General features: G+C 43.7%; 1 protein-coding gene across 2 annotated transcripts in view; it reads right to left on the minus strand.

Annotated features, from left to right (window-relative positions):
* The window catches only part of radil2b (Ras association and DIL domains 2b), an 80232-nt gene that overhangs the window by 43645 nt on the left and 9162 nt on the right, over nucleotides 1-27425 (minus strand). The window contains exons 3-10 of one of the 2 annotated variants that reach the window (XM_063221800.1): nucleotides 25178-25299; nucleotides 21406-21638; nucleotides 15775-16559; nucleotides 10501-11727; nucleotides 9967-10004; nucleotides 7852-7904; nucleotides 3275-3427; nucleotides 1384-1496 (exon numbers count right to left, since the gene is read on the minus strand). In XM_063221800.1, the coding sequence (XP_063077870.1) occupies nucleotides 1384-1496; nucleotides 3275-3427; nucleotides 7852-7904; nucleotides 9967-10004; nucleotides 10501-11727; nucleotides 15775-16559; nucleotides 21406-21638; nucleotides 25178-25299 (2724 nt within the window). Of the gene's footprint in view, nucleotides 1-1383; nucleotides 1497-3274; nucleotides 3428-7851; nucleotides 7908-9966; nucleotides 10005-10500; nucleotides 11728-15774; nucleotides 16560-21405; nucleotides 21639-25177; nucleotides 25300-27425 lie in introns of both variants that reach the window. The other variant, XM_063221799.1, reaches the window with a different exon arrangement.

Here is a 27425-nt window from a genome sequence, read left to right on the forward strand (position 1 = left end):
GAGAGACAGAGAGAGAGAGAGACAGAGAGAGAGAGAGAGAGACAGAGACAGAGACAGAGACAGAGACAGAGATAGAGAACAGGGTTTTGAGGTCAAGAGACAAAGAGACAGATGGATGGGAAAGAGGGGAAGAGAGAGAGGAGAGGGGGGTGAATGAAGAAAGAGTGAGACACGCAGAGTAGGAAGAAAGGAATAAAGAAATAAAGAAAGAAATGGAGAAAGAGCTGGATATGGAGAGAGGAAAGAGCGATAGACAAACACAGAGAGAAACGGAGAGAAACACATCCGCACATCCACTGCAGAGAAGAAAAATGGGGAACGAGACCCAGCAGGATACTTGCCAAAACCCATCATGGTAGCCGAGACAGTTTTCCTTGGCAAGGCTAATTCTCAAGTACGTCTCAGCACCGTAAAGTCACATGCTTCACAATACGATTCATTGAGAAACAGAGAGAAACCGCAGGGGCAGAGTCCGAATGCCATATACCACAACCCAAAACACAGTTTTCTTTGGCAAGGCTAATTCTCAAGTATGTTCTAGCCCCAGTAAAGTCATATGTTTCACTCCGAAAGCCATTGTCCCTGAGCCTTCATGTCAGTGAGGAACCACCAACCCAATGTCAGTTCTGCAACACCAGTAGGCTACTTCATACACCCCATACAATTTTCCTTGACAAGGCTAATTCTCAAGTGTGTTTCAGCCTGTCCCTGAGCCTTAATGTCAAGGGGGGAAACCACCAATTCCGTGCCCCAGTGCCAGTTCCCATACCCCCAATACGACATTAACAGTTTTAGCTAACGGCTAATTTCCAAATACCGCTATGTCACATCCCAGTAAAGTCATATACAGTAACAGAGAGAAACTGCAAGGACACACACACACACACACACACACACACACACACACACACACACACACACACACACACACACACACACACACACACACACACATACACACACACACACACACACTCTCACACACACACACACACACACACACACACACACACACACGGACACACATAAACAACACACGCACACGCGCGCACACACTGACGTTGGTGATATTTGTAGTAGAGACACTGCTGGGAGGTGAGCATGATTTCCTCCTCCAGAGAGAGAGAGAGAGAGAGAGAGAGAGAGAGAGAGAGAGAGACAGACAGACAGAGAGAGAGACAGAGAGGCAGAGAGAGGGCGGGGGATAAAAGAGGGAGGAATAGAGAATGCATATCACTGTGTGCGTGCGTGCATGCGTGCGTGCATGCGTGCGTGCGTGCGTGCGTGCGTGCGTGCGTGCGTGCGTGCGTATGTGTGTGTGTGTGTGTGTGCGCGTGCGTGCGTGTGTGCTTGCGTGTGTGCATGTGTGTGTGTGTGTTATACCTTGGTGATGTAGTAGACACACTGCTGGAAGGTGAACATGATGACCTCCTCCAGCACCGTCATGGCCTCCTCACTAGCCGGCCGCACCGACGACATGCGCATCTCCAACAGGGCTACTCACACACACACACACACACACACACACACACACACACACACACACACACACACACACACACACACACACACACACACACACACACACACACACACACACACACGCACACACACACACACAAATACAAATACAAAAACACATGCACAAACGTTTTTAAAGTATATGTTACATTACATAACACTTAGCTAATGTTTTTAAAGCATTTCACTTTTTAAAGTAAAGGGTATTGGCTACAGTGCGGGGTTAGATGACTTGCTCAAGGCCACCTCAGCAGTAAGGTAGGGAGTAGAAGGGTGAGATTCAAACCTGCAACCCTCTGTTCTATCTGAAGAGTTCAGATGCAAAAACCCCTAACTCCATTTCTGAAGACCTGCACTTCTATATTTTTAGAGAACCCCGTTGTTGGTTTGGTTTACATTTATGTACTTGATAATACATATAAATAGTTATATTACATAAATAAAATAAAAAATATGCAATTTTGATAGCTTTGTATTAAATACAAATAAATTAAGATTATTTTCTGAAAAGGCACTTAGGGGGTTTTGCATCTGAACTCTTCATTTCCTTAAGCATGGCTGCCGAAAGTAGAACATATTCTGCCGGTGGGGATGATTGCGGGTAGATAGTTGGGATAGATAGTTGTGTATTGGGAATTCACACATCCTATCTTATCTGAAGTCCTAAAGCAGAAACCAGAAAAGTCAACTAATAAGTCCTCAGCAATGCCGCTTACAGTAAATAATATTCCTATAGATTTTTCCTCCAGGCACTCATATCCACTACAGTGGAGAAGGTGACTTTTTTCCTCCATGCCTTACCAATGTGGGCTCCCAGGTTCCTCATACTTTTCAATCCTGTAATGTTTTGTTAATGTTTTTTATGTCTGTATGGCTTTTTAGAAAAAAGTTATTTTGAAAAAAAAAAAAATTAAAGATGGCCTCTCAACGTCATTTGATTAATATTGCTGTGTTCCCCATTGTTATTGAGTGTGTTACGCGTTGGTCCTGTTTTAAAAAACGTTCTGGTTACTTTGTTTCAAGCCGTTTTTGCAAGCCAGCAAGGTGGCTTGTGGAGAAACGAGAGGGTGTTCCGTTTTTCTCGTGGAAATGCGTCTCTGATTGGCTCACTCTTCCTGCTCTCGTGGAAATGCGTCTCTGATTGGCTCAGTCCTCCTGTTCTTGGAGAGAATGTAATGGGAAACAGAGTCGCCACTTCCCCGGGTGGTACTGCACTATAGGGGCGCCAACGGAGGCGTGCATGCTCCATTCAGGGCTGTGCTCTTTCGACAGCGACCCCTAGGCGAGCTGCAGGCACGGAGCAACCAGAGTGGGCTTGCTATATGGATGAGGCTTTGTGCTGTGTGTGTACCTGAGAGTAGCAACCAGCTGATAGCTAAGCTAAGCTAGATTTCGGGCCACCAGACGTTGCTTGTATTGAAAACAAGCAGAAAAAAATTACTCGACATGTTTTTAGAAAAATGGGTCGACATAAACCTTTGTGGGCAACGCCTTCTTTCGACGTGACGAAACACAGAAAGGCTTTCGTGATTCGCTCGTTTCTCTGCATTATTTATGTCAATTGGGAAACACCGGGAAACACAGCCAGGCGAGGTGACGCACCGCTATGAGAGCCTTGCAAGTGAGTTTAACTTGGGGTGACCGTCCGATCTTCAAAAGGAGTGAGTAAAACTGTGTTTTATCGGAAGTTGGCCTTTAAGATAATACAAAGTCAGTGATGACATTTGAAACAGGTTTATTTTTCTTCCTCTACCCATGTGTTCCTCGTCCTCCTCCTCTTCCTCCCCGCCGTGCTCCTCCAGCTCTCCATTGGTCGTTAGGCCGTGCAGCAGCAGAGGAAGCTCATGCTGGATGAAGTGCAGCAGCTCTATGGAGTTGGCCATCCACAACACCATTGGCTGCAGACCTGGCAACATAAAACAAAATAATATAATAATATGTAATAACTAGGGGTGGGCATAGATTAATTTTTTTAATCTAGATTAATCTCACTGTAATTATGAAATTAATCTAGATTAATCTAGATTAATCTATATCAAAATGGCTCATTCAGAATAGGCACGCTAGCGAAATAATGCCAAAAAAAACCTTGGGGTTTCTTAAGAAAGTTGGCACATTAGATCAGAGCTCATCTCTTTTTTCCAAAATGCATCTCATCTTGAAAAAAATGGTCATGTTGATACTTGGTGATGAAAAAAATCACTGCAATATTTGTAAAGTGTGTCAAATATGTTAGGAAGCATTTACAGTTATAAGATACTGAAATTTCAGAATGAACAGCGCTATAAGTTGTATAGGCGAATAGACCCTACAGATAAATCTATCAAACAATTAGGCTATTTAAACAAAATGACCTCAACAATTCAGCATTTCTAATGGGCAGAGAGAGAGAGAGAGAGAGAGAGAGAGAGGAGAGAGAGAGAGAGAGAGAGAGAGAGAGAGAGAGGGAGAGAGAGAGAGAGAGAGAGAGAGAGAGAAAAAAAATCTGCCACTGACTGTTAAAAAGAGCAGCCGCTCCTTTAAGAGAGGGAGGAGCTCTGCGCACAGCAGCCCACAGCTCCAGGCTGGATTTCTAGAACCTACAGCACTGGCCTTTGGGGACCCGACAGTTGTTCTCAGAGTTAGAATTCTCGAGGAGTAACAACTTGAAATGAATTCAGTTTGCAAAAAAAATCAAGCGCGGCAACCGCGAGGTTTATTATTACCGTCTGTTGTATCTCAATAGTCGCAAATGCGTGATCGCAACACAATTACACAAACATTCAGCGAGAGTAGATATTGACAGTTTCAGTTTGACAATCTTCAAAATGCATATCACGGAATGTTTTGCAATTATGGCGCAGGCAAGATTTCTGGAAGTTGTTCATATGGTCCATGCAATGTTTATGTGTTCAATGCAATGCGTGAGGAAATGTAGGCTATGTCGGGCTGGTAGGCTACTCACACAATGTCTCACACTCTCACCTCAAACAATAACGCCTCTTTAGTCTACCATTTATGAAAAAACACTCAAACAACACCTACCACGGCAGACAGATTAATGTTTTCAGCATGCAAACCCTGTTCATATTTAGGTCTGTTGATAGCAACAGGTGGAGAGGAGAAGCGACTGGAGCGCAGTCTGAAAGCGTCTGTCAATCAAGCGCTATGGTGACGTGCATACCCAAACTCCAAACCCATATTTTGAGTATAGATTAACGTGCGATATTTTCTTTATCGCGCGATAAGAGTCTCACATTGTCGCAGCACGTTAACGCCGATAACGGCCCACCACTAGTAATAACGTAATTTCAGTGTCATATCTATGAAATTGGCCATCCACAGCACCACTGGCTGCAGACCTGCTATGAAACATGTACACGTAGGTATGTAGACCTGCAATCATAACAAAAATATTGTTTTTCTATATATAGTTTAATTATTATTAAATATTGTAGATATTATTTTTTAATGAAATTAACCCTTTAACGCATAACATGGGTCTAAATAGACCTGGCTGAGTTTAAAATTTCTATATCTTTGTAAGAATACAATTTTCTTACTCAGCACTCCATGAATTCCTCAATTGACTTGTTTTTGTCCCTTAGATGACTTAATTTATTTTTATGCATCATAACTTTTTGCGTGAAAACACTTTTTTTTGTAATTTCATCACAAGCTTAATGTCTCTTAGCCATATTGAAAAAGGATTTTGATTCTTTTACTAAAAATCCAACTTTTTATCATTTATGGAGTATTAACTCCCAACATCAATACTTATTTTAAATACTTGATGGTTATTCTTTGATATAGAAGTCATTTTATATAACTATATGATATTTAGACACATGGGTCTAAATAGACCCGCATTCATTTCCTATGTAATTTCATCACAAGCTTAATGTCTCTTAGCCATATTGAGAAAGGATTTTGATTCTTTTACTAAAAATTCAACTTTTTGTCATTTATGGAGTATTAACTCCCAACATTAATACTTAATTCAAATACTTTATGGTTATTCTTTGAAATAGACATCTTTTTATACAATTATATGATATTTACACACATGGGTCAAAAATGATCCGCATTCATTTTTTATATACACTGTGTGCAGAATTATTAGGCAAACATGTTTTTTGACCATATTGTCTTTTTTATGCTTATTTTCCAACAGGAATCTATATGAACTTGAAAACCGGATTTAAGCATTCCAGGCCATGCATATTTGTATAAAAATATGGGGCTGTGGTCGAAGGTGCCCAACACCTTATATCAGGTGTGCATAATTATTAGGCAACTTTGTTGTCTTCTTGGAAAATGGGCCACAAAATAGATCTAACAAACTCTGAAATATCGATTAACAATTTTGAAGTCTTCTAGATCAGTGTTTCCCAACCTTTTTTGTCTTGCGTACCCCCTAAGCATCTTAGTTGTGTCATGAGTACCCCCTAATTCATGTTCTATATCACTTTGTCTGTCCTGATATGACTGCTCCATACATTTGTTATATTAAAAACATTTTTCAAAGTACCCCCTGCAGTGTGCCCGCGTACCCCTAGTGGTACACGTACCCCTGGTTGGGAAACACTGTTCTAGAGGGATGTGGCTGTCGTGAAATTGGCAAGACGTTGGTCACTTTACCACAGAATTATGAAATGCATCATTACAAAGTCATCAGTCAAATAAGAAATGTCACTGCCAAAAATTGAGAAGAATTTAAGGTGGAGCTACAAAAAAGTATTACCCTGCAGTCCTATAATATTACACAACAGAAACCTACACCAAGTGTCCAGAAGAACAGGGCATTGAGCACTCAGAGATATGGCCAAGGTAAGAAGGGATGACACTAGACAAGTTAATTTAGTCAAGACTGGGTCAAAAATACCTGGGGACAGAGTTTTCAAAGTTAGGCCTATTATGGACTTGGGAAAGTGACTCTTGACAGACAGGGTGGATGAGCCCATGGCTGGATCATTGAGAGGAAGACATTTGCATCTTTTGAAGACCATGGTATTTATGCTGTACTTTGCTGGCATTTGAGTGGAACTCAGGAACTCATGTAAGTGTGCACATTGCTGATCTAGCCATAGACTAATCTACCTGGTCCATTAACAGTCACCTTCACTAGTTCATAAAACCATTGAAAAAACTGTCTAAAGACATTTCTTGACCCAGTCTTGACTTAAGTTTCTTGTTGAGTGGTCTTCAGGTTTCAGCCTGTTTTACCTTGGCCATGTCTCTGAGTGCTGAATACAATGTTCTTGTGGACACTCAATGTAGGTTTCAGTTCTGGAATATAACAGCACTGCAGGTAATAGTTTTGTGGTAGTTTCATCTTCAATTCTTCTAAATCTGGCAGTGACTTTGTGAGCTCATGTCATGTGACACTGATGGCTTTGTAACAGTGCTTTAGACGGATGTGACCAATATTTCAAGACAGCCACACCCCTGTAGAAGACATCAAAATTGTTTATAGTATTTTTGGAGTTTGTTAGATGTCTTTTGTGGCATATTTTCCCATAGGAAAGCAAAGTTGCCTAATAATTATGCACATTAATTATGCCCTGATATAGGCTATTGGGCTCCTCCGATCACACCGTCTCTTATTACACAAATATGCATGACCTGGAATGCTTAAATCCAATAGGTCAGCAGTGGTCAAAAACTGTCTGCAGTTTATTTGTTCCTGACTGGAATCCTTTAAAATATATTTTAGTTCCTAACGTGAAACACTTCAGACTTAGGCTATGTCTGCAATAATGGGGGAAATTATTTGTGTGTTTATTTATATAAGATACAAAAAATAACACCCATTTTGTGCATTAAAAACAGCATATCACAACTTTTAATCCATTAGCTATTAAAATACATTAATTGTGGAAGTTATTATAGTGAAAGATTTAGACTTCCATTAGAAATGAATGCGGGCCATTTTCGATCCACGTCTAGAAATTAGTGATTTAATTCCAAATTCATGTTTATTTGTAAAATAAAAATATAAGAACATTTTAAAAAATACTTTTTTGAATTAAGGACCACCTATGTAATTACTTTTAGAAGAATTATGGGATAAAATGTATTGGCTTTAGAAGTTGTGTGAGAGAATACATGATTAATGCTCAGAAATACATTGGAAATGAATGCGGGTCTATTTAGACCCATGTTATGCGTTAGTGTGAGTCCAATGGCTTATGCATTAAAGGGTTAAATAGACATTATATTTCAGTGTCATATTGGATGATTATGGAGCTAATGACTTGTAACAGTTGCTTTGGATAAAATTGTCAATGTAATGCAATACAACACATGTTACAGTTGGAACGAAGGTATTCAGTGTAGTATAGTACTGACCTGGGATCAGTTTGCAGATGGTCAGCAGCTGAGGCTCCTGCAGGTCCTGATTGCTACTGGGACCAAAGATGGGTTATGATGATCATTTATTTATCATTTAAAACAATGTTTTTTATGGTTGATATGAACTGATTGCAAAAAACGTACAGTATGATAAATGATATCAATAGCATTAATACCCTGCACTGTAACAAATAGCTGTTTATTTACGGCAATTCTGCAACAGCATTCTACTGTTTTTCGAAAAAACAGACAACTACTGTGAAAATATTACTTTGAGTCACATATTGAGCATAAACAGTAAGTACTGCACAATAGCAGTATTCGCCGTTGTGGAAAAAACTAGAGATGCACCGGATCCTGATTTTTAGGATCCTGCCGGATACCAGATCCACTGAATAAGATCCTGCCGGATCCGGAACCGGATACCGGATCCTACAAAAGGGTTGAAACATATAGTCTACTCGCACACGTGGGCCCTTTTTATTACGTTGGCGCAAACTATTTTTTAGACTCATTGGCTTATTGCCACACTGCCTGCAATAGCCGCTTCCAAAGGGATTTCACTCCATGCAGTGATAGGGGTTGTGAAAGACTGAAAAGCCTAGGCTAGACATGCACCAGACCCTGATTTTTAGGTAACATGCCGGATACCGGATCCACTGCTTAAGATCCTGCCGGACCCGGACCCTGTGAAAAACTCTATTATCCTGACGGATCCGGAACCGGAACCGGAACCGGATCCGGTGCATCTCTAGAAAATAACAAGTTATTTTAGGCAGCACCATTGAAACCCATTCATCCTCCACTTGTCCGTGATCACCATCAAACTTCAATACCACCTGAAGAACTGAAGTCATTCTGACTGGTTAAAGATTATCTGATACTATCAAGCATGATGAAACAATTTATAAGGAAACTACAATACTTAAAAAGTGCTTGATGCAGCAAAGTGTGAGTAGCACATGCATTTTGATAGTGATGAAAGTGTGAATGGCTGAAACATTTTAAGAACTTGTAACACTCTTGCAACAAGCAGCCCCATTTAAACCAATCTGCTAATCAGTGCCTGGCCTCACCTGAGTAGGGCTGTTATGCCATTATTCAATTACGGGCGTCACCTGCCAAGGGCCTGATGACTCTGGTCACATGGTACTCTTGCACCTGTATATAAATCTGGACTATCAACACTTCAGTTGCTTGCCTGCCTGCTGGCTGGCCTGCATGGCACAGCATAGCACTTGTTTGCCTACAAGCTTGCCTACAAGCTTGCTTACATACTTGCACACTTTCCTCTTTGTGAAAGCTTGCTGTATGTGGCATCATTTGTGGCATTGTTGCATATAATGTGCCTGCTGCAAATTAGGCATTGCTTTGAGAGCTAGCTTGTAGTGCTGCTTGTTTGCTGTGCTACTTGGTGTAAAATATTTTTTTAAAGACTGACCAATGCTATATTCATCATTGGCTCTTCAAGAGATACAGTAAAAAGCCCACCTTGCACACTATCATTGTAACATAGCACTGCGTACTCTGAAATTTTATTCATGCCCACACTTTCAAAGGACCACCGCAAACCATATTCTCAATACAGCATAGCGCCATAGTATCATGCTCAAGGCACTCCAGTCATGGTGAACGATGGGAGGGTGGGGTGGTAACATGGCCAGGGTACCACAGTTATGGAGAATGATGGGTGGGGTGGGAAGTTGCCATGGCCATATTCATGAATACAACTATGACCCAGTATTTGCCTGTCATCACACAGTACAATTCAACTTTTTAACTGAAATGTACTGTTATGTTTCTGTAGAGTACTGTTATTTAACAGTTCAATTGCTGCTGAAAAAATGTCATATACTGTGATACATTAAACAGCAATGAGCTGTATTTGATTTTTGGTGTGAAATAACAGTAGAATTACAGGTAAATATAATTGCCAGTAACTGCTGTTATTTTGCAGGGAAATTTTCTTAGAGTGTGGTGTATTTTTTGCAGGATATTATCATATAGCCTACAGTAAAAATAATAATATCAGTTCTGATAAAGAAATTGTTTACTTAACAAGCTGGTGAAAATACAGTAACTGTTAAAGTGTAGAAACAACTTCTATCTTACATTTCAGGCTGATCTGCGGCAAGGTCCTTTGCACATTGCTGTAATGAGAAAAAAGCAGTGAAGGCAACAATATACTGACATGAAAAAATAAAACGGCATGTTTAAAAATGAATGTTCAAAAATGAAACAAATTGAATACCTAGCTAGTATTGAGTTACCATGACAATGACAATTATTCTCAAACAGGGCAGAACACTTGAACTAAAAAACAAAAACCATAAATGGCCCAAGTTAAAAATGCATTCGCACACCATGGTTTGAACACTGGTGATGCCTCACAGAAGTTGAGCATTTTAAATGAAACTATACCACAAAAAAGACCACATGTGCTAATGGAAGTGGTTACGGTTGCACAGCAATGGACGACCAGTGGAGCGATGTGACAGTCACTGTGAAAAAACTTTACTACCATAGTACTACACGACTATGACAGTGCACTGGGCCTATATATATTACGACCTGGTCATTGCCATTCTGGTAACAGCTAATTTATTAGGGGCCATATCCTACTGGGGTAAGTAAGATCGCACATACCCACACCATGGTCTGAACATCACTAGCGATGCCCAGTAGAAGTTTGCGAAGGCTGGCGGAGCTGAAATGAGCTGCCGAGCGTTGGAGACACAGGCACAGCAGGAGGGCAGCCGTCAGCTTGGGCTGGTCACCACCATCACCACCACCACCGCCACCACGTCCCGCCGCCACCTTCCCTGCAGAAGAGAATATCTCCCTGACGACCAGCTCCTCCTGCCCCAGCTCGTACACCAACCTCAGCTCCTCTCCATCTCCGCCCCTGAGAGGGGAAAGGTTGCTCGCTGCCACGTCATTCGATTTACACGGCGACGTGGGTACCACCGTTGCCGAGGACGACGAAGACATGCAGGTGTTGCACAAGGGCTCGGTTGCCATCGGTGACAGAGGCGCTGACGCTGTCGTCATGGCCACTCCTCCTCCTCCTCCTCCTCCTTCTCCGCAGGCGTGTAACGCCGGCATCAGCTTGGCGTACGGCGCCACGCCCTCGGACGCGGTCGCCGCCGGATCCTTGAACATCAGCAGGTAGTAGTCCCCCAGGCCCACCAGGTCGCCGTTGCGGAGGAAGGTCTCGCGGGTCACGCAGACGCCGTTCCTCTTCACCAGAGCGCCCGGGAATGGCTTCAGCAGGGTCCTGGTGGTGGCGCTACGGGTGGCGATGATAGTGGCGGTGCCGGTAGTGATGGAGGAGGAGGAGGAGGAGGAGGAGGAGCTGCAGTCAATGGTGATGGGGCTGAGGGATGTGGAGGTGGCATCTCCGTTGGTGTATGTGGAAGGGGCGTCTCCATTGGTGGAGCTGCAGTGGTGGTTGGAGTTGCAATTGGTGGTGGTGGTGGTGGTGTGGTTGGTGTGTGTGGAGGAGCTACGGGTGGTGGTGGTGGTGGGGGGACTGCCACTGGTGGATGTGGACAAGTTGGAGTTGGTTGTGGACGTAGCATTGCCATTGCTGGTGGACGTAGCATTGCCATTGGTGGTTGTGGAAGAGTTGGTGTTGGTGATGGGGTTGGGTGCATTGGAGCGGATCCCTGTGCTGCCCCTGGCCTCGCCCGCCCTGATCGGGAGAGGGGAGAGGTCTGCGGGCTGCAGGCGTTCGATGACACAGTGCTGTGGGTTAACGTCCGGCGCCCAGAGAGAGACGTCTACTGCAGTCGGCCCACTCTCACTCGGCGGCGGCTGGTCACCACAGCCAAACACAGTCCTTTCTCCAGTGATCGGGTAGATGATGAAGTCCTGGTATGGGTAGATGGGTGGAGGGAAAAATAATGAGAAAAGAAAAAAAAGAAGTTAGAAGAGGCTCATAAATAGTGAAAGTGAAAGCCCATTGGGAAACTCCAACTCCCATTGTCATTGTGACACAGCACTCCACAGCACGCAAGTGAACACTGCACACTGCACACAACGAAATTGCATTTATGCCTCACCCGTGCAAGGGGGCAGCCCTCAGTGGCGCCCCATGGGGAGCAGTGCGGTGGGACGGTACCAATAATAAATAAGACACAATAACAGTTTTCAGTTCAAACAAACAGCGGCAATAGTCTTCCGTTCCAAACACAGTTCTCTCTACAGTGATCAGAAGTCGGAGAGTGGCGGAAGGGGGATGGATGGGTGGATGGTGTGGGGGAAATGCGTCAGAGGTGGGCCCCGAAAATTTGTGGAAATTTGGAAAAGGCTGAGATACCCCTGCAGCAGTAGAATGTGGGGCATCCTGGTGGTATATGTGTGAAGCATAAGGTTGTGGGGCATCCTGGGTGGTATGGTGGCAGGCTATTGTTTTACATCTGGATGTCTATGTCTTTTCATGAAGACTTAGACAGTATGTATTGTAGCACATGTACCACTTACACAGACTCAATTATGCATATCCACACGGCACATAACACAAGGTCAACAAAACTCCAGCCAATTTATGACTTAGTCAAACTCACAAATCCCCTTGAATGTGTGTGTGTGTGTGTGTGTGTGTCTGCATGTGTGTGTGTGTGTGTGTGTGTGTATGTATGCGTGTGTGTCCAAATCGACAGGGCAGGACAATCTCAATCCAATACAAACATCAACGTTAGCCTCGACAGGGGAACCAGTAATTTGGTTAATGCTACAGGAATGTGTTGATATGCTTAGAGTAAGTGCTCCTTTGCCGGGCCTGTTCTATTGATTTCAAGCTATTTCCCTGCTGTGCCAATTTTCTATTTTGTGAGGATGATGGCATACAATTTGTATTTTGGAGGCTGATCTCATCGTTTTACAATGAGAACAATACATACTTGACAGTGGTTGGTCATATGAATGCAAAGACATGTCTGTTCGCAAAGACATGTCTGTTCGCTATGACCTATAGCACTATATTAGTGGATAGTTCTACTGTATCTTGATACAAAACAAGATGTTGGTGGGAGGGCTGTGGCTTTCATTGAGAAGCGCAGGTTTTTCTCCTGGGCTAAGAAGAAAAAGAAAGCACATGACGTAACTGCTGTATACATGTTATGTTGTATGCTACTGGACTTCTTCTTTGGGCTTCACATCTGGACTGCGTTTCTCCCCCAAAAAAGTAGCCCCATAATGCAAACCGTTCCGCCAGTGGAACATTATAATAGTCGAAGAACATACTTTATCATTGAAACACGGTGGACTGTTCCTTTAAGTTCCTTTAAGGAAAAATGCAGCGCTAGTTGACAGTTAGCATGCTCAGCAAAGCATACAGAAATTCATGTTCCAGTGAACTTCAGCGATGGAAACTGAACCGGCAGTGACACAAATGTATATTTCATATTTCACTCAGGTCAGGCTCTGCATGCTAACAGCTGAATCACAATGTTAACAGCTGAATCAGAATTCATCTTCATTCCCAGAAGCAGTGTGACAGGTCAGGCAGCAACACGGACAACTCACCAATGACCTACAATTGTGTGTGTGTGTGTGTGTGTGTGTGTGTGTGTGTGTGTGTGTGTGTGTGAGAGAGAGAGAGAGAGAGAGAGAGAGAGAGAGAGAGAGAGAGAGAGAGAGAGAGAGAGAGAGAGAGAGAGAGAGAGAGAGGGAGGGAGAGTGAGTATACATGTGTGTACCTATGTGTGTGTGAGAGAGAGAGGGTGAAAGGGTGTTTGTGTGTGAGAAAGAGTGAAAGTGTGTGTGTGTGTGTGCGTGCGTGCGTGCGTGTGTATTCATGCTAATCACTCATTGGTGAGTGCTAATCTGTCAGGAAACAAGTCCACCCTCTGAATACGCACATACGCGCTCGCAACACACACACACACACACACACACACACACACACACACACACACACACACACACACACACACACACACACACACACACACACACACACACACACACACACACCACTTCCTGCCCCGTGTTTTCACCCGACGCAATTTCTGCATACTGGGCAATTTCAGGAGATTTTTTTCTCCCACTGCCACCCTCACCACCACCCCTCTTACCAGAGAAACACACACACACACACACACCCACTCACACACGTGCACACACCCATGAAAAATGTGCTGTTTGAAAAGTGATGACAAGGGTTCACATACTGTACGTAGGCATCACATTTACTCCCCTCGCTGTACATGATACTCTAATAAGCCAACCAATTTGCAGATTATACAGTATGTACAGTATAGCAATTATTACTGATTTAATCGTAAGCAATCTAAAGGTAATCCAACAAACCATAAAAGTAATACATGTTTGTTGTTTTTATTCTCATTTCTAGTCATTTTTCTCAGCAAACCATCTCAGTAACTTGAGCCCATAACATCCAATATCGAATGTTGTGACAATAAACGTGTTACCTAAAGTTGTCCTCTGCCACATATGACCCATGATACAGGACTAGTGTTATCACTCATGTCCAGAAGGTTCTGGAGGCCAGTAGGCCATCTCTCTCTCTCACTCACTATTTACACCCCCCCCCCCCCCCCCACCCCCCACCCTCTCTCTAGCTCTCTCTTCCTTTTTCAATTTATCTGAGGGTTGCCAATGTCACAGAATGGAGCTTTGATTAAAAAAAAAACCCAACTTCACACCAGAAATTCCAAGGCAACAGTGGAACTATTGTCTTCTGGTACTGAAAGAGACAGGCGATGAGGCGGAGAGAGAAAAAGACAGAGAAGAGAGAGAGAGAAAGAGAGGGGGGCAGAGAGAGAGAGAGAGAGAGAGAGAGAGAGAGAGAGAGAGAGAGAGAGAGAGAGAGAGAGAGAGAGAGAGAGAGAGAGAGAGAGAGAGAGAGAAGGAGAGGGGGGCACAGAAGGAAATGGTAGAGAGGACTGGTGGGTTTGAATGAAGAAAGAGAAAGACAGACATTGAGTGAGTGGCAGAGGAATGAAGGAAGGAATGGATAGAGAAATGGTTTGAAGGGAGGGTGAAAAGTAAGCAAAAGCATTGAAGGAAGGGGTTGGTATGGCAGGAATGGTGGGGCTGGAAAGAGTGCAAGAAGAGACAGACATATAGCGAGAGAGCGAGAGAGGTACAGATGGATAGACTGAGCAGTGTAAAAAGAGAGAGATATAGAAAGAGAGGAAAAGAGAGAGAGGGGGTTGTATGTAGATAGAGAGATACAGAGAGGTGAAAAGGGTGAGAAGAGTCAGACAGGCAGAAAGAAAGAGCGCAAGAGAGAGAGATAGAAGTGGAGGTGCCTAGAGAGAGAGTGAGAGAGAAGACTCACTGAAGTGCTTTCTATATTCCCACAGCGATATGCTAAGTCTATCATTAGAAAATGGACACCAAATGCTAATACTATACGAAAGAATGCTGTAGGAATTTAAGTTGTGCCCTAACCAAAACAATGCCTAACCTTAACCTGTAAGCAAAGAAAAAGAAAAAATCTTAGAAATTAAAAAAAATCATGAGAAAACACAAGTCTGTGGGAACATGTTGTGGGAATATAGAGAAAGCACTTCCGTGAGTCGATCACGGAAAACACTTCTGTGACTATAGCATGATTTTTTTGTGCAAAATCTGTGAAATTGACACAGACTTTGTGTCCCAAAGGTCTGTGTACATTCCACAGACTAGACCATGTTGCATGTAGTATCTAAACAGAGTATAGAAAGGTATACGTAGAGCAGGAAGTAGAGAAAGAGAGAGGGGGGGCTCTGTATGTAGAGAGAGAGAGAGAGAGAGAGAGAGAGAGAGAGAGAGAGAGAGAGAGAGAGAGAGAGAGAGAGAGAGAGAGAGAGAGAGAGAGAGAGAGAGAGAGAGAGAGAGAGAGAGAGAGAGAGAGAGAGATGTATATAGACATACGTAGGAGAGGTATAGAGCTGGGTCTGTACTCACCTGTGAGGGGCTGTACCCCTGCAGGAGGAGGAAGTAGGGGAAGTGGAGAGGCGGGTGAATGGAGTACTGTGAAGCCCTGCTGCTACTACCGCTGCTGACCACATCACTACTCTCTTTCTCCTCCCTCTCCTCCCTCGCTTTCCTCTCCTCCCTCTCTGTAGCGGGACATTGGGCATCTTTGTGGAGCTCCGAGGCCGTCCCACCGCCACCCCCACTCTGACTCCCAGGCCTGCTCCTGAGTCCCGAGCCTTCCCCGACCCAAAACGAGCCCCTGCGAGCCCCAGCCCCCTTCTTGGGGCTCGCACTCTGCGCCTCGCACCCGGGACTACCAATGGCACCGCTGCTGGCGCTCTTGACGGGGATGCGGTTGCCGTGGCCCTTGTTGGCGCTCTTGACGGGGCTGCTGTGGCTCCTGCCGCCGACACTGATGCTGCCGCTGCTGGCACTTTTGACTGGGCTGTGACTCCTGCTGCTGGCACTCTTGGCTGGGCTCTGGCTTCTGCTGCTGGAGCTCTTGGCAGGGCTCCCCTGGCTCTGACTCCTGCTGCCGGCGCTCTTGACGGGGCTGCCTTGGCTCTGGCTCTCCGTGTCCGTGGTGTTGCTGGGCGGCTCCTCCTCCACCACGATGTCGGCCTCGCTGCGGCTCCTGAACAGCCCTCCGAAGCTGCCGCCGAGCCCGCCGCTGCCGTGACCCTCATTCTGGCTCCGTCTCCTCGTCATCTCCAGGAAGAGGGTCTTCCCCCGTGAACGCGTCTTCTGCAGCTTACGTGCCTGCGCATTTATACCTAGAGAAGGCAAGTGACTAGAATGAGCTGTCATTTGTACCTGGAGTAGGACAGGGAATGACAAGAATAACCTGGGCATTGATACCTCTCCCATTAAAACACTTTAAAAAAAAACGCAGACTTTTTGATTAACAGTAGCCCACGTTTTAGTTCACCTTAGCTGAGAGGAACAGACTTAATTTTCACATATTTGCAGTATTTACAAGCATTATTCATGAATGTGCATATCATTTTTGTCTTTCGTCATCACTTATGGCTTGATGCTAAAGTTACGTTACTTCCAGTGATTATGCTAAGCTATGCTAATAATTCTGATCCAATAAATCTAAGTGCTGAAAACACTGAGAAGAAAATGAAATGCACATTCATGAATAATGCTGGGAAATACTGCAAATATGTGAAAATCAAAAAAGGGTGGTCTGTTCCTTTAACGTGTCTCTTTTTTCGCCCCTGCTGTGGCAACTTTTTCAAGAACATTTTCACGACCCCCTTCCCATGTCATATTCATTTATTGCTAAAATACTAATCATTTTAAATTCACTACATGAACAGTAGAAATACAGCTGATATTGTTTTTTTGCAGTTTTATCATAGACATGTACAGTTTACATGTGTATGGGTTCAATCTGTGCCTTTCCCTCTCTCTACGACCTCCCTTGCAGCTCCTCCACCACCTCCCTAAGGGTCCCGGCCCCCAGTTTGAGAACCATTGCAGTACAGTAAGGCTGAACAAAGCCGCACAAAGGCTGGCACTGACGGTTTCTGGAGGATGCTGTAAGAGAGTTTCCCTTCCTTATACAGCTCGCCACATGGCCAGCAGTATTAAAGTCAACAGAGATGTAAAGAGGGCCAGTGAGCAGCGCACTGTAAACGCCAGTGGTGAGGAAAGCCACACGACGAACTTCAGTTGGCTTACAGTATAGCGGGGGTGGAAAATTATTTTGGCTCAAGGGCCACACTGGGTTTGGAATATTGACCCAAGGGCCCTGCCGTGGCCAACCGGTGGGGCACTTGCCTGCCATGCGGCTGACCCGGGTTCGATTCCCGGCTCGGGTAATTTGCCGACCCCTCCCCGTCTCTCTCCCAATTCACTTCCTGTCCACCTCTTACACTGTCCTGTCAAATAAAGTCGTAAAAGACAAAAAATATCTTAAAAAAAAAAAAACTAAAAAAAAAAAAAAACCCAAGACCCAAAACCCAAGATGCAGCTTGCATGTCGATAATAAAAAATATACACTGACATAACTTGTTGGATTCTTCATTGCTGCAAGTATTGGGTAGCCGTTTTATGAATGTTGGGTGATAGACAACTTTTAAAAAGTGGCCCTTTCTTGGTAAAGGCTCTATGGCCAGATGAAATGGCTTAGCGGGTCGCGAGTGGCCCCCACGCCTGAGTTTGCTCACTTCTACTGCGTAGGCTGTATGTATGTCAACTTCAGAACCTTATGATGATCTGAACACATACTGTGTACACAACAGGGTGAGGTCAAAGCATCAAAACATGTGGAGCACACTGTCAGTGGCAATGTCAGACAGGTGTTTCCCCAATCACGTGGAAGGAATTTTGATACAACCACGCCTTCGCTCCAGATGAGTGTTTGTGGAGCATGGTGGAGTTTGACCTGGGGAGAGTCAGGCTAATACACACAATGGTTTGGAGGAGATCGAAATTGTTGTTGTTTTTCTTGTTTTTGCTGTTGTTGTTATAAGTAATGATCATGTGATCTTATCCAGAGGGACAAATCCCGGATTCAGACAGGAAAACACCTCAACACATTTTTGTTATCCACCTGGCACAGTGCCCTGCACGCCAACAAAAACGTCCAAGTCTACATTTATAAAACCTCATCACACAATGGGGTAGTGTGTGTGGACCTCATATTCAAAGTACCTTCAGTCCTAGCCAGGCGAGCAATGCAGGAGAGCACTGGTCAATCAGCCTCCCGCCCAGTATACAAAAAACCCTGTCCTAGTTGGGAATTCACCCTGCAGCCCTTAAGTCTGCGAGTCCAAGTCCAATTCCTTAATGCGCTAAGACATGGCCCCTGTTATGGGTTTATTATTACCAGAGTGGAAATTTCCACTATTATTGTCACATTTTTTTTGGTAACGCTTTACTTGACACCAGCGTCATGGAGAAGTCATAAACATTATTATGATGGTGCTATAAACCTTTTATAGTCATGAAAAGTGGACATCGTTTGGACTGTCTTTACCATAACCGAATGTCACTTAATGACAACAGTCATAAAATGTTCATGACATTGGCATGACATTGCATCATGAAACTGCTATGACACGGCCATGTCATATGCATGGCATCAGCGTCAAGTACCGTGTTACACATGTTTTTTAACCAATAGTGCAGCCCTGCCACAGGCGGAATGGTGTCCTTTATTTAATCTATAGTGACTGAAGAATGTTCCAGTGTTTCCCACAGAAATTTTGGAAACTATGGGGGCAGCCGGGATTTTTTTTGTCTTTTCACGGGCCTTTTTTTTGGGGGGGGGGGGGATTCGGGGGGTTATTCACGCAGTGTAAATGCAAAATGGCAAAACAATGAGTACAGTATGACATTGGCGCATGGAGAAACTATAAGCCTACGCCTACATTTCAGCCATTTATATTTTGAGAAATAAGGCTACATAATACACATGCAGGGGTCTATGTAATGAAAAAAATAATAAAACAAAATAGGAGCAGAGATAAGAATTTAAAGGGACACTGAGCAGGAAATGGTCAAAAAAGGTACTGCAACTATGCTGCTTATTGAAATTGGGCTGCCTAATGCCAAATTTGGTCTTTACATGAAAGTTTATTAAGTATTATGTGCAAACAAATATTTTCTAGTACTATGGTCCAAGTACAGTCATTTTTGCATCTAAAAATGGCTATTTTTGGACATTCAGAATGGCGGACCATGGAGAAGATCCCCTTTTCATGTATGAAAAGTGCAAATTTTCCTGTCACAATGAATACTTAGAATTTGATGCTGGTGGTAAGTATTCATGAAAAAGGTAACATTAGTGAATGGGCTGCATGAATTCTGGAAATAAACAACTAAAAATCTCACACAGTGAGACTTTAAGATTGCTGTGAAATTAATAACGCATAAACAAAAAGGGTCTAAGAGGGTAGGCTATGCCTTTTCCCCACACACACATAGGCGTACTACATGAGGGGTGCTGGTTACAGGGCCAGTTTTTCAAAATTCCTCCCATTAAAAGGGCTGAACAACATATTACACATTTATGTCTATATTCACATTCATTACACATTCATTTCTATATGCAGCCCGATGTCTCCTCTGCCTTGTCAATGAAGGCCTGTCACCTAACTCATTACAACTGTAAAACAAGCCTGGGGAGTGTCAGTAAACTCATCCCAACTGTCCCTTCTCGGAATTTGTTTAATTGCTCCCAAACCCAAGTTAACTTCAACAACTTGACAAGGCTTTTGAGCCTTCTCTCTTTCAAGCACTTGTGGTTTTCTCTATAGGATGTAGGCCTATTAACTCCAGGAGGAAAATGCGAAGGAAATCGTAATTGAAATCGCTTTTAACAAACACGGAAATCGTAAAAAAAGTAAAAAAAAGTAAAAAAAAGTAAAAAAAAAAAAAAAAACAAAAAAAATTTTTTTTTTTTTTTTTTTTTTAACATTTTCGGAAACTATGGCGGCCAAATTTAAACTATGGCGGGCCGCCATAGTTTCCTCAATGTATGGGAAACACTGATGTTCATTTCAGCTCTATTCTCCTTCCTTCCCACTGTTTCTTCTATATTTACTGGACACTCCAAACAACATCTCACTAGATTGTGTATACTGTATAATGTCAATAAAGACAGGGGGGGGGTGTATTTCAAGGACATTTCAAGCTGAAGGGATAAACAATGATAAATGCTGGGGGCAAAGAACTTCCATAACACCAAAACAGACTTCCTTAACAAATTTGTCACAAAGTCCTATGGACATGCATGCAAACATTGAGAGCTAACCTGGCTAAATTAGCCTACAGAGTGGAGCAAAGCCGCTAAAGCTGTATGAGCCTGCATGCTAATTCCAGAGATTCTTTAAGTATAGAGATATGCCAACATAATAGGTTTCTATGGGCACCTAACATGACCAGGTTCCGGTCTGCCTAAAGGGGCGTGTCATAATGCTCCTAGCATTGAATAGAACAGTCCTCAGGTCTGCCTAGGCCTGCCTAAAGGGGGATTTCCCCCCCAATAATAGAACCCGGAAACAATGGGCCAATGGAACCTCTCTCTCTCTACTCTTTCTGCTAATTCTAATGCTGTATGAGCCTGCATGCATTGGAGCCCTGATTACAGGTGGCAGGGGTGAACTTTGTTGACATTTGAAATGTTTGAGCTGATTTACCCATTCCCCAACTCAGTGGTTCCCAAACAAGGGGCCGGGACCCCTAAGGGGTCGCGAGGGCACTGCAGGGGGGTCGTAGACAGAAGGGACTGTTTGCATACAACCTTGAATATAAATATACTGTATATAAGTTTTCAGTCTTATCACCTGCAGTGACAAAGTCGCTTTCTCCACGCACTGGCAACATGTCACAATAGAAAAAAGGACAATACTGGAAAAGTTTTGTCACCTGTGGTGATGTTGTCTTTTTCTCTACCGGTCTTCTATCTACATGATGGTGACACGTCTCTGGACCTCGAAACGGTGCGGGTGGCCCTCGCAAGCCCTTAATCACTAATGAGTAGCTACAGTGGTAGTAGTATATTACCTGTGGTGATGGTGTCTTTTAAGGAGTTACAGTAGACCTTCAATATATTACCTATGGTGGTGTCTTTTGAGTAGAAACAGTAGGCCTACAGTATGTTACCTGCGGTGATGGTGTCCTTCTCGCGTCCAGTCTTCTCCTCGACGGTGGCGCGCCGCTGGATCTCGAATCGTCGCGAGTGGCCCTCCCTCGGTTTCCACATGGACTGCAGCAGGAGGGGCTTCTCGTTGTCCCCGACGACCCGCAGGCATTCCGTACGCCACAGGTGGTCCGTGATGCAACCGATGACATCGCACAGCACGTACGCATCAGCATCTGCTTTGTCCAGCGAGTATCTAAGTGATACAGCTTTAGTCAAATATCACATTGATGCTTTTTTCCAAAATTAAATTTCAGTTATAGTACAGTATGATAAGCATTTGAAATAAAAGGTTAAAGGGGCATTCCACCGGTGGAGACATGAATATGTATTGAAAGTGGGTCATATATGTAGTAGAGCAGTAGCATAAATTTCTAATTTGGTGCCTTCTTGGCCAAGAAAAGCCAGAAAATGACTTGTTAGTGCTTGTGGATTTGGGAAAACAATCCCCATAATGCATTGCAATGCTCCAGTTCCACAGGCCACACCTAGGCAGCTCTGCCAGTGACTTACTGGAGCCTCAATAGAGCTCCTAAGTGGGTGACGACGAGTTGTATGCGTGGATTAGCATTTTCACAGAAATCCGGTTTCCAGGAATATATGTTTTAACATTGGGCTAACAAAAATATAAGACAAACGTTAACAGCCGTCATTCGCCTATTCCTGCATCCTTTCCTTGGTAACAAATGGAGCAGCACAACAACACGTGTGTATTTGTCAACCTAAACATAACGATAATAAAGTAATGTTGCTATACCTTGGCTACTCGTGAATTTTTGGGAACTACATCTCACATTCTCGCGTGAGCTATAGTCGCATGAGCAAACTTCTCCTCGATGGTAAGTTTTGAAAGTATACTACTAAACCAAGGCGATTGGAGTAATTGCAGTTATGGCACTATTTACGTTTTATCAAAAGAGTGTTACCAGGAGTGAAAAACAACCTGTATCAGAGCTTAGTTAGAAGTATTTCCAAAGTCTCGTACTAGGAAGGTTTGTGGCGGTTTGCCGTGGGTTACCATGGTCACGGCTCGTGAAATCTCCCTCCTGTAGTCTGCCAGTTTTCCGGGTTAAGCATGTGATAGCAACATCGTATTTATGTCGGCGTTTGACACAAAAATGATCAATCATGTCATCGCTACAGCCTATTTGTAATGCCCTCGTCAGTTTGCGGGGGTTCGCTAATCGCGTGTTTGCACACACACCTTATTTGAGACTGGTCCCCATTCCCCACCGTCGTCGCTGGGAGCCGGAAAATCCTTAAATGCTAACAAGAAATACTACAGTCTGCTACATGTTTCCGGGTGATTTAGGAGCTCTATGCCAGTGATTTCAAAAGCACTGGCACACTGATCTGTGAAAGGTCTGTTAGTGCATTAGGTCCAACCCCCTATGGGCGGGGTTGAAAGGGTGGGATAAAGGCTTGTAGTCTCAACAGAAATCCACCTCTCTTACACTTCCTCCTACAATGATGCAAAATGACGATTTTTACATCATTGTAGGAGGAAGTGTTAAGAGGTGAATACGGATTTCTCCTGTCTCAGGGGGAATTGAGAGAGTGTTGCACGACCATTCAAAAGTATGACTGGGTGTCTAGCAATGGAAAGCCTAATACAAATGGGTGGAGTGTCCCTTTAAGAAATTTCCCCCATGGGGGATAACAAAGGTACTACTACTACTACTACTACTAAAGATAATGATGTCTTGATATATAATATAGCATCCATAGCTTAGGAAGGCTGCCGGAAGTCAACCCCACCCCCCACCCCCCCAGCACATACCCCCCAAAATGTCTGTGCACTCCACTGCTAGTAGTTCAAATCCCCCCTGACCCCCATCCACATCTATCTATCCATGACTGAAGTGGCCCTAACCCCACATTACTCCAGGGATGGTAACAAATTCCCTGAAAGATAACAACTGTAAGTCACTTTTGATAACAGCATCAGCTCAGTGTAATGTAATGTAACATACATAATCATTCGTAATGTAATCGTACATGCAAATTAGCATTATTTCTTAGAAAGGCATGATTCACCTATTCCAGCTACAAAATCCGATTGACATCATCCAGTCAGTCACAACAAATCAAACCCAATCACCAGCCCCCCATGACTTATTATGGATTCACTCCACCAGGCTGCCCTGATGCCATGCCAGAATGAATACTGTGCCTCTCTGTATTAGATTGTTTCCATTCATAGAGTGAATAATATATTGCTGACTAATGCAGGCTATTACTGTGACAAAGACAGCCACTATAACACCAGTCTGGAGAGATGTCTACTTTGATCTCCGCTGTGCAAGAGAAGAGAAGAGAAGAGAAGAGAAGAGAAGAGAAGAGAAGAGAAGAGAAGAGAAGAGAAGAGAAGAGAAGAGAAGAGAAGAGAAGAGAAAAGAAAAGAAAAGAAAAGAAAAAAAAATAGAATAGGAAATAAGTCAGCCCAATCCTCTTAAATATCTGGTCACATAACCGTGAAAAGAAAGAGACAGAGAAAGAATGCGGGAGTCTGCAGATGTCGGGTCTGTCTGTCTCACAGCATGTTTGCTGCGTGGCTCTGCATTCCCCTGGTGGAAATTCTAATAGTTTATGCTGGAGAGATATTCGCCTCCTCAGCATGTGAAATGTGGCTCGTCGTACTCATGCATTTTCAACCCTCTTGTCACAACGTGTTACCGTCACAAACATTGCGGCTGTTACCCGGAAAGCCAACGCTGCAGGGGCAAAGGGGTCAGTTTTTATGGGCCCAGGGAGAGGGGGCTCCCTATTACATTGAATGTATTGAGTGGGGCGGGGCCTTTCAAATGGCTTTGTCCCAGGCCTTGTGGTCAAAAGCTGTCAGCGGACCTGGCTGTTATTCTGGGGGTTTCATTTTCTTGCCTCCCCCTGGAAATCTTTCAACGGCATCCAAGAGCAAATCTCCTACTGCAGCTTTTAAATTGAAGTCTTTAAGACATTTTGAAACAATTTCACACTCTTTCACATTTTTCTATGAGGCTCTGTGGTGTTCTGTTGAATGACAATCAGAGACCGATTCGTCTACATTGATTCTCTTCGTTGTGAATTCCTCAGTTTCCCTCACCTCATTGTGGAAACAACCCGTGCTTTAAACTCCTGCTGAGTACAGCTGAAGCACACACACATATCCAAAGGCGGATTACTGACAGGGCCCAGGCCCAGGGGCCCAAGAGCCAAGGGGGCCCTGAGGCCCAAGCCTCTATATTTCCATTCTATTCCTACATACAAAATCACGGGGACAAGCATCAACCACTTAGGATTCTCAAACATCTGGCCTAAATTATTTTGTAAACTAGCAACATGGAGGCGGGCCTTTCTTGTTGTCTGGCCCAGGGACCCATGGAGTCATAATCCACCCCTGCACATATCCAGGATTTTAAATCCATGAGCAAGACTCATGAGTGGTCTTCTTAGGCATGAAAGAAAAATGTCAAGACTTTCTCACTTTTTTGTATGGCTAACCTTTTGGGCCTTCTAAACCAGGTGTGTAGATTCCAGTGAAGACAGTGTTGTGCACAGATGTGTGTGTGTGTGTGTGTGTGTGTGTGTGTGTGTGGGGGGGGGGTGCTAGACGACTTCTGGCTGCCCTACTAAGCTATATGGGTATTATATTGAGGCATTATAATCACATGCTTTTAATCAAGGATTTCTAAATGATAACGTCAACATAGAACACAATACATTATGACAACAAAAAAGAACTATGTTGTTCCTCACCTCTCCAGTGCTTCTTTCACAAGCTCCTTGGCGCTGGACTGTGTGGTAGCCAGCACACTCTTGTAGTTCGCCCCCTCACAGATCTCGTTGCCAAAGATCTTCAGGATCCCTGGGGCCGTCACCTGATTGGAGGAGTGTAATAATTAATTTTGAATCGATGTATCGGTCCGAGAGTTGGCGATTCAATTTAAATGATTTGTCCCAAACAGCTATTGAATTTTTGTTGTTATTGCACTCATTTTGTAAGGTTCATACGATATTCCTCAACTAAAATGCATGCAGATATTTTGGCTTTTGTTAATTTATTTAACATTTCACACTTAAGCCTAACCTGTAAGGTTTAAAAAATCTAATTGCACAGCATTGAAAATAATCAAATCGTTGGCCTAAGACAGGGGTGTCAAACTCAAATTGACTGAGGGCCAAAATCAAAATCTGGAACGAAGTCGCNGGCGGAACGCAACGATTATTTTCAAAAAAGGACTAAAATTGTGCATGCATGCACTTCATACCAATAGTTAAATTTCACATACACTCTTTCCCATCATATTAGTCTCTGCAAAAGTGTGTTACGTCAAGTTGTGTTACGTTGTACATTAATGGTGTATGTGGACCAACTGTAATACACATTTGAAATGATCTCGCGGGCCGAATAAAATGGCTCCGCGGGCCAAATTTGGCCCCCGGGCCTGAGTTTGACATCCCTGGCCTAAGATGTCGATATCGAATCGCAGGCTCAGATTTACACCCCTACCCCAGGCTGGACTGGGACCGACAAACAGCTCGGGCATTTTTTTGTGATAAACCAGCCCCTCACACAGCCCCCCTGCTTTTCTACGATATTCTGATTAGCTCAGTCCACTGCCTGTATTAAAGATAGAGAAATGGGCCGCCCCATCTACATAGAGGGCCAGTCTCTAAGGAAAAACAAGCAAACAAAGCAACAAAAAGCAACAGCATCGCCCCCTGAGGACTGGTGGCCCACTGGGAAAATGCCCTGTAGGCACTGTCAAACATTTCAAGCCAGTTAAACATAAAAATTGCATAAAAAAGTACATAAACATAAAAAAGTTGCCCTGCTGTGCGTAAGTTGCCAGAAAACAAACTAAATAAACAAAAAGCAACAGCATCGGCCCTTGAGGACCGGTGGCCCACTGGGAAAATGCCCTGTAGGCATTGCAAAACATTGCAAGCAAGTATAACGTAAAGTTGCCCTGCTGCCTTAAATTTGTTAAGTTAACTCAACCCCAGACTTAACTTAGGCTCAACTTCTCGAGTTGAGTTGATTTACATACTTAAAGCGATGGTTCGGAGTAGAATCACCCTAATGCCATTTGAACCGTGACACCCATCCACCTTTACACCCGAAGTGTTTTCTGCCGCAGACTTACATCAACAGAGTTGCCGTGTTATTCGATGTTTATTCCGGTTAGCTTGACTCAAGCGCATATGGATACTGGGCACCGTCTCCAAACTTTCCCCACAAAAATAACATGTCATTACACCAAACTTCTGCAGTAGCACAAATATGGTCTGTACTCACGAAACGAAGCATTTGGAAGTTTGGAAATAGTCCAGGAGTTTAGTATTATCAACACAAGCTGAATAGCTTCTCTGCTGCTAAAGCTGTGCCAACGTTACTTCCGTCATATGAGACAAGCCCGTAAAAGTCTTCAACAAACTTCCAGACGAGAGTGTTAAAAAAGTTTTCACTGAATTGTGATTAAGGCTTATATTTTCAAGGCAATACTTAAAAGATATTTCAAATCTTACCTACTATCAATTAGACAAGGATTTTCGTTATCAATACTGATGCTGAATTCACTTTTCATTGTGCATATTATGAGCTTCGTTGAGGACTCTTACATGCTTGTCTTAGATGACGGAAGTAACGTTGGCGCAGCTTTAGCAGCAGAGAAGCTATTCGGCTTGTGTTGATAATAATAAACTCCTGGACTATTTCCAAACTTCCAAATGCTTCGTTTCGTGAGTACAGACCATATTTGTGCTACTGCAGAAGTTTGGTGTCATGACATGTTATTTTTGTGGGGAAAGTTTGGAGACGGTGCCCAGTATCCATATGCGCTTGAGTCAAGCTAACCGGAATAAACATCGAATAACACGGCAACTCTGTTGATGTAAGCCTGCGGCAGAAAACACTTCGGGTGTAAAGGTGGATGGGTGTCACGGTTCAAATGGCATTAGGGTGATTCTACTCCGAACCATCGCTTTAAGGCAGCAATTCAAC

Source organism: Engraulis encrasicolus, chromosome 17 (genome assembly GCF_034702125.1).
Source record: "Engraulis encrasicolus isolate BLACKSEA-1 chromosome 17, IST_EnEncr_1.0, whole genome shotgun sequence".
NCBI lineage: Eukaryota > Metazoa > Chordata > Actinopteri > Clupeiformes > Engraulidae > Engraulis > Engraulis encrasicolus.